Here is a 15,243-nt window from a genome sequence, read left to right on the forward strand (position 1 = left end):
TAACATCAGTGTGATTTCTGTGTGGCATGTTATTGTAGTGTATACATCTTCCATCAGAATAAAAAAATAATACTGAAAAATACTATAATCTGAATTTGATTTTTCTAATGCTACTATTGCTTCATTTGCTTAAAAGTTATGTTTGCACTTGCACAATACATCTCAGGAGTTAATTCTGAGTAGCTTCTGAAGTTTAATAATTGTTGAACAACTGCTAAGCTACAGCAAAAAAAAAAATTAATCTGAAGAAAAAGGGGAAACTAAGATTGTGTGTGTGTGTGTGTGTGTGTGTGTGTGTGTGTGTGTGTGTGCATGTAAGAAAAACTATGGCATTGCTCAGGACTTAAAATTCTCTTACATATATATCAGGATTCAGACCACCACCTTTCAAGAATACAGCTTCTGCAAATAGTCTGTGGAGCTGTTTCCTCTGTAACAGAATTGGTTACACAGTGGACGAATGTTTGGTTTTGAGTCAGTTCATAGCAAACCAAGGGCTGCTACAGGAGCTGAAAATCATTTCTCTTGTGTAGCTTGGTGGAGGGTCCCATCGTGAGAATCCTTAGGGAAAACTTAGAATCAATGTTTTAGATATGTGCAGTCTGAAAGTATATTACCTTAAAAAAAAACCAACTACAGTGGAGTAGAGCATTTTATCACCCTGTCTGCTTGCTGTAGCTTCTTTTTCTCCCACTTGGAAATGTCTTGAACATTGTGCTCATTTGTGCACAGCCTTTCTTGCAAGACTCATGAGCAGGAATGCTTTCTCCCACATTGTTTAGTTCTTATATTAATAGAAAAATTGACAATATTTATACCACTATATTTAATGCTATTTAATGCTATTTAATCTAAATTATAACATTATAACATATAAATTATAAATTATAACATATAAATTATTACTAATTTATGGAAAGTTTGTGGTTAAAATGTTAATGTTGTACTGAAAGGTTTGGTTAGCTTGGGATTTTTTTTGTTTGTTTGTGAAGTTAATCTGAGTAGGCTGAAACTTCTCAATTAAAGGTTTAAGGCAGAGGTTTTAGCTTTAACACCCTCTGAAATCTGACTAAGCCACAGATGACATGTAGCAGGTGGAAGTCTACTAACTCTGAGACTTGGCTTTACTTTGTTTCCTTTCCCAAGCCTTCTGAAATAGTTTGTAGGCTCAAGAGGTCGATACCCAGGGGATCATTTCTGCTAACCCGTTTGTGCTGGGTTAGGCCTAGCTAGCAGCCAAGTTTCCACCCAGCTGCTTACTTGCATCACTCCCCCTCACTGTTAAGGCAGGGGAATAAAACAGGAAAAAACAGAAACAGTAGAGCAATATGTTAGGATAACACAAGGAAAGTATTTACTAATTACCATTGCAGGCAAAACATACTCTACTTGGGGAAAATTAACTAATTTATTGCCAGTGTAAAACTGTTTCAGCTCATGAGAAACAAACTCGAGCATTAAAACATTACAGCTTTCCTTCCCTTCTCCCCAGCTTAGCTTCATTCCATCATTCCAGACTCCCCAAACCACATTCTTCCCTCCTCTGCCCTGCAAGCTCAGATGGAGAATGACAAGGGGATTGCTGTCAGTAAGCTTTCTGCCACTCTTTCTTCTTCATGTCTTTTCTCCTCTCTGGTGTGGACCCTTCACAGGCTGCAGTTCCTTCAAGAATATCCTTGTGCTCCTCTGTGTGGTCCTCCACATGCTGCAGGGGATATCTGCTCTGCCGTGGAGCTGCCCATGGAGCTGCTGCTCCCTCTCTTTTCTCTGAGTTCACTATTGCCTTTCTTAAACGTATTTTCCCAGGGGTGTCCCCAGTGTGGCTGATGGGCTCAGCTGTGATCTCCAGTTGGCCTGTTGGAGCCAGCGATGTCCCACGTGGGGCAGCCCCTGGCCTCTTCCCACAGCTGCTACCACCCCATTGCTGACAGCTTGCCACATAAACCCTGAGCACAAGTTTGTAAGAGGTTAAGAAAACAGCGTATGTTCTGGGTCATGAAATTCAGTCCCCCATTGATAACTACTGCACACCATAATAGTCCTTTCAAAAGCTTATAGAGTTTAAAAGGTGTCTAAGGAAGTACTTGCTAAGTAAATTGCTACTTGTCAAAAAATTATGTTTAGTAGGTACAAAAGATGGTAAGAACTTCTTTAATGAAATAAAAAGATGTTTACTATAAGGAGTATGAAGTGTCACAAATTTGCTTACGGGTATCCTAAGAACAGTGCCTATTTTTGTGGAGCATGTCATTTAGCTTTCATCAGCTGGAAGAACAGGCCAACATGACAGTTATCTGCAATTGGGAAATCTTAATGCAAACAGGGAAGAGAAGAGAAGAAAAATTTCAAGAAATAATTATGAATTAGTTAGTGTTGTTAGAAGAACAGTGGAAGTAAAAACAAGCATAAAGTAATCTGATTCATGAGAGTGTATATACTCTCCAGTCATTTCTTGGGGACTACACAAGCTTGATGGTGTTCAAGAATCTATAAATAGACAACATTTCTGAAAAGTATATGTGGAAGATAATACTGATAAAATATTCTTACTCTTATTACAATGAATATGTATTTTGCCTGCAAATAGACTTTGGCAGCATTCTGTGGTGTTTTTTTTCCAACTAGCTATCTAGCTGACAGAAAAAATGTTCTCTTCCAGTTGAACAAAGGTGTTACAGACACAGGAAAAAGGGGGATTGTGATGGGAACAGTGCACGCTTATTACAGTATTTATTAGGCAGGTGAGCCTCTCAGGGAAGTGAAAGTTCAAGTTCGGTTACCAACCAGAAAAACTTTTCCTCTGAAAATATATGCACAATTTCCATTTACATGTGGCTTGTGTTGCTTTCATCAAGAAAGACTAATACAGTAGTTAAGAGAACTTGTATAGCAGTAGCAGTCTAATGAAAGCTAGTTGAAGGAAATGGAAACAAAAGGCACTGCTGCTCCTTTTTACTGCTGGCTTATTTTTTCATCTTTTATAAGATGCAGTAAAATACCCACCATTAGTTTATCTAGCTATGCTTTGGTCAGTGTGGTATAATTTAGTCTGCCTCTGTTGCATTCATGTGGGGTTTTTTTTTGCTGGAATAGCATCTTGGCTGTGTTGCCAGCCTATGCATGCCAAGAACCTGGGTATGATAGCTAGAATCTGTAGCTGGGGACAGCTACATTTTCCTCCTTTGTGTGTTTTAGTTCATCTTAGCTGGCATCCTGCTGATTTTTTGACACTCATTTGAGAAAGATTACTGATATTTTCTGGCTTCTTACATGAGTAGTATGTCAATAGAGAAAGCAAGAATAACATTTTGTATATGACTCATTTTGTAAATGGGTATTTAATTTAGCAAATACCTAACCTTGCCTTGTGTCTCTTCTTTTTTTCCACTTAGAAAAGAAGAAAATAGTGTTGCCATTTCTCATAAAGTCACAAGAATTCAAACTTGTGAAGTTTGTACCTATCTTATCCTTGATCTCTGAGATGCTTAACTTCTTTATCTCTGTTATTTTGGGAGACTTGTGCTTTTAAATTATTTTCTGCATCTCTAGACTTCTCTAGTTCTAGTGTGAGTGTATAAGAATGAATTTAATGAGTTACATTTTTCCTACAATCTCCACTATGGAGTCAGTTTTTTGACTTGGTGGTATCTGTAGACATTAGCTGTGACTTTCTTATAAAGTACCTGTGCATGCTATAAATTACTAGGTTTGTCAGTAGTTCTGCAACTGGAAATGAGATTGTTTTCCAATGTCACAGCAGGAATTAAAAGAAAGTCCTGTTCAATTTAAAGAATAAGGTGGAAGTTTTATGGAGATTATCAGAACATCGTCACTGAGGTGATGTATTAAACATCCTGTCTCCATTTTTCTCATTTTGGGGGGTTTGCTCATCATTTATGGGAAAGGGATAACAGAACCTGTTGTATGCTGGAAGAAAAATGCAAATTAAAAATAGGGAGTAGCTTGGGGGTTGGGGCTTACAATCTATCTTTTTCATCCAAGTAATGTCAGATGGAAACTCTAGCCTGAGAGGCCTCAAAAGTTATTTAATTTGTAGATACCTCTCAGTTCATATTATCTAATGGACTTTATTTTTGTGTGACTGTTGCATGGCATTCTAGACTGGAGAATGACTAAGACAACCTATATCTTATAGAAAGAGCAAATTAATAGCATGGATGTCAGTTGGAAATACGGCAAGTGAAATGTGTACTTAGGCAGTCAGTACAAATCAGTGATTCTCATGTAATTTTTTTAGGTGTTACCTATGCTATTATCTTTGAATCTCCAAGGAGTAGAAACATCTGTTCCAGGGCTCTTAGACCTCTGTACCTTGAAACAGTACTAACTGTGGTGAATCTGTAGGTGTTCCTCATCTTAACTTCTTAGCAACCTTCATTTCTGAATTGGACAATACAGTAAGGCCCCTCATTAATAATTTTCACATAAATTTATCCAATTTAATCTCAGTGTCAAGAAATTTCTAGAAGTTTAACACAAAATATTTTTTTTCAAGTGATAAAAAAGCATTTTTGGGACCCCTGAGTAATAATGTTCGTGTTCTCTAGCTTGTTGTACTGTGAAATCAGATGTTCATATGCTTGGGCAGGGGATCTGACCTCCAGAGGTCATTTTCAGCCTCAACCATTCTGTGATTCTGTATAGCTTGCATCTCAGTTTCATCCATACCAGACCATTGTGTGTGGCATTCTGGTGGTCAGGAGATGTTAGTTCTTGCATCTTCTTGAGTAGCTGTTGAGCAGCTTTGCATTCCTTTATCATACTTGTCTCAGTTCTCTTCTATTTACACTGAAATTTTCTGTCTTAGGGTTGCTGCAGATCTTTGTACTGATTGTTTTAAGTGATAAAGTAGATGAAGGATTTGCTTGGTATGTGTTCCTAATAATAATGTATATGGAAGCCATCTTAAAAAAAACAGTAGGCTGGCTTTCTGAACCATTCTCAGGTGGGTTTCAAGTATACAATATGCTCTATTTGGTTCTACTACTTCAGTAACATTAATGCTGCTTGCTTTTGTAAGTATGGGTTGAAGTGGGCTCACTGTCTTCACTATCTGAACATACTGCATTTATATTATTTCTGAAGTACTGATTCACTATTATTATTATGGCTGTTCATTTATATGACATTTAGTTTTCAGTTTCTTCTTTTCAAGTAGCCAGTTTACTGTTAGAGTCTCAGAGGATCTCCAGGTCCTGTGTATTTTCTTTATTCTGTCATACAGCAGCACTTTTTGTGCTTTTGTGCTTCATTCACCATTTTATTGAGTGCCTGAAAAAGATTTGTGAGTAAGCCTCAGCTTTACTTCTAGATTTCTGTATGTTTACTTATCAGTCCCCTTGAGTCTTAGGATGCTTGATTGGTGACCTGCACACAAATTAACCAGTGCAGACCCCATTTTTTGAGAGAGTGCAAGCCAGAGAAACTGGGCAGCAGTCTTCTCCTGACTCAACCCATTGTCACCACCAGTTCTGGTCTTTACATACACACTGGTTTTGGTGGCTAATGGAGATATCAATTGTACTGCTTGTGTACAGAATGACAGTGATGCATGTACTCAGTAGGTCCGTGATGTGGCCATGGTGTGAAATGTTAGTGGCCTGCACCATCTGGAAACTCTGGGAATCACTTCCAGGTGTCCAGTTTGGCATCAGGAAATTCTGAGAAGAGTGATCACATAAACTCTATGGCTTTTCTACAGACCCTGCTGTAAAGCACCACTTCCATTTGTGTCACAGATGTAAATAAACTGATTAATAGGTGTATTAATAACAGCTGCTGGTCACTGGTATCTGGTATCAAGTGGTATTTGCTGTTCTAGTGGTATAAATTTGCAGATTTCCATCTGTCTGAGAAGAAACAGAAGACTGACACATTTAAAGCATGAAACTTCTTAGATTTATCCAAGGTCATGTTTTAAATTTATGTTAATATATGAGTTTATGTGGCTTAAGATTTTCAGTGAGTAGATCTTTTTTTTCCCTCTGCCTGAGTCAGGAAGAATCCACTAGAATTTGTAGTGGCTGGAGTCTGCTTCAGACTTAATACCATGGCATTTAGTGTAATTTGGTGCATTTTACTTAACCGATGGAAGCAAATTGCTCTGTTCTTAACACTAGCAGGGTAAGTCTTGTATTAATGTGGATTGTAAATAAAAATAGCAGTATAACCAAGTATCATGGTAAATGTGTCAATATTAACAAGGATCAAGGTGAGTAGCTGTATAAACCCATGTGACTTGGCAGCTGCCGGCCTAATAGGAGTCTTAGATCAGCAGTTGGCTTGCTTCTTTTTGGCAGAATCAAAAATGAAAAGCAGCTCAGTGTGTTCTGTAAGGTTTCCTTGGAGCTAGGTGGTAATTTGACTCTTTGGTCACTTTAAAGAGATAGTGTTTTTATGGACTTTTTGCACATTAAGGAAGGATAGTGTGGTGCAGCAGACAGAAAGGAATATAAGGAAGCTTTCTTCATATGTGTTCTTTTTTTATTCAACAATAAAATGGAATTTCACTTCAGCAAGAACTACTAAATAGCTGCAGTAGAAATGGATATATTGTTTTTTAAATTCAATTAACTTAAGAAATCAGGTGCTAGATATAGAAGCATTAATTATCTTACATAACTTAAAAGGAACATGAATGGCAAGTAGAGTAAGTTTAGACTGTCTCAATTCTTTTTACTCTGGTGCTTTAAAATTTTGCTTTCTGGGGAAATGTAGATTAACTGTAACTCAGAACAGCTGGGCAACCTATAAAACAAAGGGGCGTTTTAAGCTTTTCTTAAAAAGGACACGAGTTCATAGGTATTACTGCAAAAAAATTGTGGAACTGTAGAGCTTTAAACTACTATTAATTATGTCAGGGAGGGAGAAGGAATCCTTCATTTTATGTCAGTAATAGTATAGCTGTGAGTTAACACTTGGATTGGTTGGTGACTCAGTACACAAAATAAATGGTCTGCTACCGCTGCACAGATCAATACTAAGTTTACATTCTACTAATAAATTACTTGTCCCACATTAGGGGGACAGAGTCTTCCCTGACATATAAAGGGAAAAAAAAACCATGGCCAGAATTCATCATAGATGGTGACTTCTGTATTATTTGTGTATATAACGTGTGTTTAAAGATTGCTGAAGAAACTAGGTGGGGTTGACTTAAAGGAAGAATATAATTCAGTGGAAAATGAACTCGTGCTACCATCATGTGAGCAGTTTCTTTCACTTGTAGACATTATGTGAAGCTTTCATAAATATTTGAAGAAATAACAATACAGTAGAAAAACCCTATGCTGTTCATGGTTTTTGGAGGCATGCATTCCACAGGTGTAAACATTTGAAAGCAATTCTGTTTCTGAAACTGTTCTTCCTGTACTTTAGTTGACTTACAGCTATCTTCACTGGGTGGCCAGTGTTGCACTGATTTGGGGATAAATGGGTGTAAGCAGTTCAGGCAAAGTCCCCCTGCTGAGAAATAATCCCAGTTTGAAATAATAGAATTTTGAAAGTATTTTCATTGCTATTGAGGATCAGTGAAGCTGTGCTACCTCTTTTTCTGTAATATTTATCTCCTGGTTGGCAAAAGCACGGCCTTTAGGTACTGTTTTGCTATATTTGTGCAGAGGCCATATCCAGGAAAAATACAAGATTATATATTTTGCCTGTCATTGGGAGTCAATCACCAACACGTGCTTATAGTATTTTTCTGTGATGCCTTTTCTTTGACCAGTGAGAAATCATGAACAATTTTGGTTCATGAGCAGGATCAATGGTAATGAGCAGGATCAATCTAATGTTTTGGCAGTGACAGCACATTCTGCTGTGTCCTGGTGAGGAATGAGCAGAGAACATGCATTAAGCCTAAGACTAGCTCCCCAAAACTGTGGTAGATTTGGGAGATTCCAGTCCACATTACCATACTGCCTTGTCTGAAGCAGAAGCTCAAGCTGTGGTTGAGCACAATGGTTTTCATGGTATATTCTTTCATTCTGCTATTTCAGACTCATGAAAGCTAATGCTGGCCTTAGTAACTGTGTTGTTAGAAGTCCAGAGACCTGCATGTGCAGTAGAGACTTCTCAGGGATCCACAGATTTAAAAAAATTAGAATTGCCTGATTTTTTTTCTAAATAGCAGCTTATGCCTTTAATTACTAGAATACTAAGTGATTTCATAGATGATCTGGACATTCATTTTAATGTCTGAGAGATTGTATGCTCACCCCACTGAAGAATGGGAAGAACTTTGATACTGCTAAATTTTCACAAAGGCTGAGAAATCATTAACTATCCAACACTGACTCAGTATGCAGAATTATTCTCAGAGAGGTACTGTGTTATTATTAGAAAGAAAATTGTTAGGATTACGCTTCTATACAGGAGAATTTGCCAGTGTGTGGCATGTGACCCTCTCCTTCTTGTATTGCTTTTGTCATTTAAACAAATATGAGAGCTGTTGTAATTGGTACCATTTGTTTGATGTACACCTAAACTTGCTTTATACAATTATCCTGTCTACAGAACACAAAAATAACCTGTAATTAAAAGAAGAAAAGATGTTGTCATTAGGAAATAAATGTTTACCTTTTCCTTTTAGGTCAGAAGACTTGTCTCCACTTACATGGTATCTTTCCTTACCTCTATGTACCATATGATGGTTTTGGACAGCACCCAGAATATTATCTTCGTCAAGTGGCATTCAGCATTGACAGAGCACTTAATGTTGCTTTAGGCAATCCATCTTCTACTATTCAACATGTGTTCAAAGTATCATTAGTATCTGGAATGTAAGTATGACCTGTTAGAATTTTTATTTATTTGTTTTGAAACGTTTTTGCAATTATTCTATGTAGAAGCACTTACTGTGGACTTGGATGACTGCAGTGCTTTTCCTTTTTCTTTCCCACCATGGGTGTCTTCATCTAGGCCTGTAAACAGCTAAGCAGCTCTTCTGACTTGCTTTGACTTTAGCCAACAGGTTTTCCTCCAAACTCTTTAACACTCCCATTTTTTTCCTGTCATTGGATTCTAGTTTCTGTTGTTTTTCCAAATCTGTTGCTTTTAGCTTTGTCTGTCTTTGCTATTACAGCAGGACTTTCCAGCCAACATTTTCTACCTCTACAGGTTATTCTGGGTTCCCTGTAATCAGGCCTGTTTTACAGGAGCCTGATTCTAGCTGGTCTTTTCTTTGTTTGTCTAAGATAGCCCCTTTAAGAAGCACATCCCAGAGACTGTCAGGTTTGTTTATGCATCTGATTCTACCTGCAGCACAGACCATGAAGCAGAGGCTCTTAAACATTAATGTACTTATCTATCAAGCTAATTGTTGCATTTTATTTGGCCTAGCTTTGTGCTACTGCTGGTACTATATGCTATTATTTAATGTTAACATTTTAAGGATTCTCTTAATTTTTGTTATGATATTTTATTTATTAATTTGCATAACCAAGGACTGACAATTATATCAAATCATTGTGAATAGTAGGGAGCTGTCCTGGAGGAACACAGTTAGACTGTATACATGCATTGACTTTTTAATGTTTATCTTCAAAACAACATGAATGCTAGTTTTCAGTATTGTGCAGCACTATCTTTTATTTATTCTTTTTTTTCATGCACTTTGGAAAAAATTCTGACTGTTAACTTCAGTAAGATAATCTCTCTATTCCCAGTCAGTTTTAGTGACAACTTCTATATATATCTTAGCAAAGTGGCCTCAAAAACTTCATTTAATTTTTAATCAGAATGTGCTGAAAAGTAGCAAAGAAGCTACCCCACCAGATTTCTTCTTTTTGTGGCAGCTATATGAGTTGTACTGTGACTGTTCATCTCAACAGTGAAAGCTGAGGAAACTGCTGAAGACAATTTTTCTTCCAATCAGTGAGGAAACAACAGGCAGCTAGTAGGAGAATCTGTCCCTTTTTCACCTCTCTTGCCTTAGAGCTTGAAAGCTGTCATTACTGAACATCAGGTGCTCATTGCCTCAAATAAGCATAGGAAATTGTTCCATGTATTTTTGTTTGCTTGCATAAGAGGCTAATGGGAAGCACCTAACAGAAATTGTAGTGCACCTTCATCTTTACCTGGGTAGGTAGACATGCTTATGTAGTTACACAGATCTCCTTTCTTCTGTTCTGACCACAGTCAGGTTCTCTTCCTAGATACTGTGGTGAGAAATCTATGTTTTTTCTTTAAATCTTGGAAATTATTTTATCCCTTCTTTTCTGCCTTAGCAGGAAAGTTGTATAGTGAAGTAGTAAAGGTGTTAGATTTAACATAAGAATTTTTTTGCATTAATTTCCAATCATAGTGAAGATCCAGGAATAGCAAGAGACAAAATATGCTATCCTTGTGCATTGTGAAATTAAAGTAGGTGTTCATAGCTAACCTTGGAAGTGTTTTAAATCTTTCTCTCCATGCTGCCATGTCAGTGTGAGTATGGATCACTTGCCGTGCAGGTGCTGACTTCTTTTTTTTTAAAGTAGATTTTAATTTACATGCCTACAGCACATTGAGTCATTATAGTACAATGTATATAGCCTGTCATTAGGTTTATATTATCTCTGTAAGAGATTTTTTTGGTATACAAGATCTGATTCCTTTTTTTTCCAGATTAACAGCTTTAAGTTTGTTGTCTCAACTTAGCTCTTGTTTAGCTTAATGAACATTTTTTAAACAGTTTAGTCCAGCTTTTAGAGATACTTATGATGTGTGTATTAACTATACTAAGGACAGCAGTATTAATGCTGTAGTGGTGCAGTTCTGCTGAATTTGCATTTAATTTAGTACTGAAATCCCTCTTATTACTGAACTACTACTTAGACTTGGTGAGTAAGCAGTTTTTGCATTTTTTTATGTTTTTGATAAATACATTTTATATTATTTTGTAAAGTAACATTTTAATGTATGCTTTCCTGAATTTCTCTTGACTTTGTGTGGGGTTACTGCAAACCATAGACTTCTTGCATTCACTCAATGTGTTGAATTATGGCCTGTTTCCTTAATATGTGGTTTTACAAGGATGTTAGATTAGATTAGAATTCTAGATGTTGAAAAGTCAATAATTCAGGCAAGTAATACCAGAATCAGTGCTGCCTATTCAACCTTAGTTTAGTCTTGACATATTCATTATGCTATGTATTCTTTAATTGCGTTCCCAAATCCTATTTTCTTCAGGATTAATGCCTCATTTAGTGCATGAGATGATTAGTAATCACTGAGAAGGGGTAACCATTCATTCTTGAAGCTGTTTTCATTGTGTGGTTATTTATATGATACAGCCAGTATTTACTCTCTTACACCTGATCTGTAGAACTGATGTCCTTAAGGACTTTATTGCAGCATTTATCAGAAAGGCTGAACACTTTTTGAAGCAGCTAGCACTGATAAATTTATAAAAAGTAGTATTTTGATGGTTTTCCATCAGTATGTTTACAGGTAGGGAAAGTGAGAAACAATCTAACCTAGAAGTATCTTCTTTTTATTCACTGGGTATATTGACACACCTAGGTCCTAGTCCTTTTTTTCTACTGCTAGTCTTTTTATTCTTAAGATTTTATATAATAATGTAGTGGTCTGACATGGGAATTTTTGTTCTCCTGGGCATGCAGTTTACCTCCTAATTTATTCCTCTGGATTTTAATACTCTTTATAATAAAATATAGTTCAATAAACGCCACACCATAACTGGCTACCTTCTTGATTCTACTTCTTCCTCTTCAGGCCCTTTTATGGTTACCATGAAAAGGAGAGACAGTTTATGAAGATTTATCTTTACAATCCTGCAATGGTAAAAAGGTAAGTATGTGGTGATAAGATCTTTTGGCTGATTTCCTTATATCTTGATTCAACATTCACTTTTGAGTGCACGATTCACCCACATCTTAACAAAATAAAAGCTACAAAATTATTGCCTGTGTTTTTCAAAACACATTAAAATATCACTAATTTTAAGCACACCAATAAGCTTTTTGAAGCAGTAATATGTTAGGAAAGCAAGACTAGAATGTACTTGCCTTTAGTTGTCTTCTATTTAATTCTTGTAACACTTGAACAAATTTTCATTAGGTTACTTTTCCTGTAACTCTTCACAATGTAGTACTCTCATATATTACGAAGTGCATTTTTAAGTTTCTTAATTCCAGCACTCACTATTAAAACTAAAATATACTTTTTGTTGTTAGACAGTTTCTCTATTTCTTAATAAAGTTCTGTTAAATGAAAACACAGTTGATTTCAAACTATCTCAGTAGTTGCAATTAATTCTGGAGTAAATAAGGAGGAATAATTTCTCAAGAATAAACTGAAATCCCTGGAGTATATAGTATACTACATAGTATACTATAGTACACCTGTAGTAACTATTTTTTTGAAAAACATGATTGTAGAATTGTCTGGGTTTTGTTTTAGGCTAGTAACATTTTGTATGATGTTTAATTTCTGTCTTAATGTATTCCATATGCATATGTGATGTGAGTTATTTCTCTATTTTGGATGTTATTGTCCAACTTTGGAACATCTCCTATTTGATTACTCCTATCTGAATAAGACTCAGACATATCTGTATAAAACTTTAGGTTTTTAATCCAATTTGTTGCATTTAGAAATGCTTTGTTCTCTTCTTTGAGATAAATGCATTACACCAGTTTACAATTATGCAAATACCTGCAGATATTTTTAAATGTGTAGGTGCTTTAAAGAGCAGATTTTTCATGCTTCCAGGAAGCTGTTAAAATACTGCTTCTATGTATACAGTATGTAACTGTAAAACTGCAAGACATCTTCCTATGTTCATCAAGATAAACTAGGGAGACTTTCAAATTTATCACTGGTGCGTAGGCATGCAGCTGCCACAGTTACTCAGCAGAAAGACTTCCATGTACTGTATTGACTTCGGATTAGTTGCAGGAATAGTACATGACATGATGAGTTTTCAAAGATTTTGGTGTTTTTGTGTTTCCTTTTTTAAGCTGAATAATTCACAGCTTTTTTATAATTAACATCCAGATATCCAATCCCTATTAGCAGAGATTACTTATATGCATCTGTGATTGTGAATACAAAATTCTTAAGTTAAAAATACAACTAAGCAAAATTTAAGAGCTTTTGAGTATTTTATATTTTTATAAAATCAAATATCAGTATTGTACTGGAATAATTTAATGGTTTTGTCCTAATTGTCTTTAATTTTAGAGTATGTGAGCTTCTGCAAGGTGGAGCCATAATGAACAAATCTTACCAGCCTCATGAAGCCCATATTCCCTACCTCCTTCAACTCTTTATAGACTACAACTTATATGGAATGAATTTAATAAAGCTGGCTGCTGTCAAATTCAGAAAGGCAAGGAGAAAAAGTAAGGTGTTTATTTCTTAAGACTGAATAATCGTTTCAGAGGCTAAAAACTACCATTTTGAACAAGATGTCACTAGCTGTCACGTTTTTCCAATACTTTGTGGCTGAATGATTTTTTCCCTATAGTTTTCTTTCTATGTCAAATCAAAGTCTGTGTGTACCTTTCTATCATTTTTCCTTTTTGTGCTTGTGTATTGAGACTGACGGAGAGTCTGCCTCGTGAAACAAGATGCTATATATCAAGAAACATGTTCCATCAGCAGTGATGCTGTGTACATTTTCAAAAGATGATCACACTTCTTTACAGTTTAGAAGATTTAAAGCCTTTCTTATTTATTTTTAAAAATTACCAGCGAGACAGCATAGTGGTACCATTGCTCCAATTTTTTTACATTTGTTTTTCATCCCTGTATCAATTGTAATTAATTATTTAATGCAGTCATGTTTTTACAAAATTATGGGTCATAATTCTGGTGACAAATAATGTTTTTAATAAAAATGCTTGTATTTTTACTAAGGACATTTGTTCTAGGCTGAAATTTTAAATATAAATATCTGAGCAAGGAAGTATTTTAAATTTTCACTTTAAAGAGTTAGCTTGGCATTTTGCTTGTACATACTTGTGTAAAGATGAAGGTTGGCAAGAACATGTTATTTAAATGCTTCAGTATATAGGGGAATGGCAGTAGGAAAACTGCATCTTTGGTACTTCACATTTAGAAAGTAAGTATTGTTTACTTAATTTATAACTGTTCCTACAGCTAGGGCAAGAGTTGAAAAGAATGGCAAAATATCATTCTGTAAAAAAACAGAAAAGAAGAAGCATGCTGATTGATTTTTTCCCATTATTCTTCTGTATATCTATTCAGACAACAACATATTAGTTCATGTGCTTTCATAACTGATTCTCATCTAAAGAAAAATACTCTTCATATTCAGCAATAGCCCACTCTTTTTGCTGGTGTCAAAACTGTAGAAAGGCAAAAGCTCAGCTATGTACAGAGCATCTTTATGGTCTTCATTCCTGTGAAATTACAATCTGATAACTTTAATCATCCAGATGCCTGAAGTGGCCTTGTTCTTCCATAGCTCTTTTCCCTCTCTCTTTCAGATGATAGATGATAGTCACAAGCTATTTATGTTTTCCTTTTTCATTTATTTAAGGAAGAGAGACCTAGTTCTTGAATGGTGAGGGTGAAAGCGTAGCATGGGCTGAGACCACTGGATTTCAACTGTTTTGGTAGAGGAGAATCCAATAGGCAAAAAGCAAGAAAACCTTCTCCTGATTAGATCAGATGATGGCAGCAGTACTCCTGGCAAGATTCATACCCCTTTGAGTGGCTCCACATCACACATGAATAAGTAGCCTTCCTCAGTCTGTTGCAGTCCCTAGGCACAGCATCACTCTCTTCTACTCCTACCACAGCAGCTGAGAGACAGATGGTTTCTTCATGGTACACCCTTGTAGAGGCAATGCAGTCAAGAGGCCAGTCCTTGCACAACATCCCTTCCTGAGAAGTGTCATCCTTTCTAAGCTCAGATATGTTGAAGTGACGTAGAGAGGACAGTTTCTGCCTACAAGTGACATACTTACCCCTTCCACAGCTTCTTTGTCTTGGGTAGTGGGCATTCATTTTAGTCAAGTGTAGCTTCTGCTCTGCAGGCTAGGCTGAACATTGTTAGGTGTCAGCAAAAGCCTTCGCCTGAACTTGTATAGCAAACACTTTTCTTCTCTTGCAGATGATGATATAAAACTGGGTCTGGCAAGGAACAGAAAATTCAATAATAGGTCTGTTCCTAAATGTAAGTAAGCAGCCTCAGGAGCCTTTTTGCCTGTGGTATTTTTCTCACTGAGATAAGTGTGTTTTGAAGGCTGA

The 15,243-nt window shown here is 36.2% G+C and overlaps 1 protein-coding gene across 1 annotated transcript in view; it reads left to right on the forward strand.

Moving 5' to 3' along the window:
• Nucleotides 1-15,243, forward strand: part of REV3L (REV3 like, DNA directed polymerase zeta catalytic subunit) — a 113,114-nt gene that overhangs the window by 34,771 nt on the left and 63,100 nt on the right. The window contains exons 2-4 of the mRNA XM_030447039.1: nucleotides 8,612-8,801; nucleotides 11,737-11,811; nucleotides 13,207-13,367. Coding sequence (XP_030302899.1) covers nucleotides 8,612-8,801; nucleotides 11,737-11,811; nucleotides 13,207-13,367 — 426 coding nt within the window. The remainder of the gene's footprint in view (nucleotides 1-8,611; nucleotides 8,802-11,736; nucleotides 11,812-13,206; nucleotides 13,368-15,243) is intronic.

This window comes from Calypte anna, chromosome 3 (genome assembly GCF_003957555.1).
Source record: "Calypte anna isolate BGI_N300 chromosome 3, bCalAnn1_v1.p, whole genome shotgun sequence".
Classification (NCBI taxonomy): Eukaryota; Metazoa; Chordata; class Aves; order Apodiformes; family Trochilidae; genus Calypte; species Calypte anna.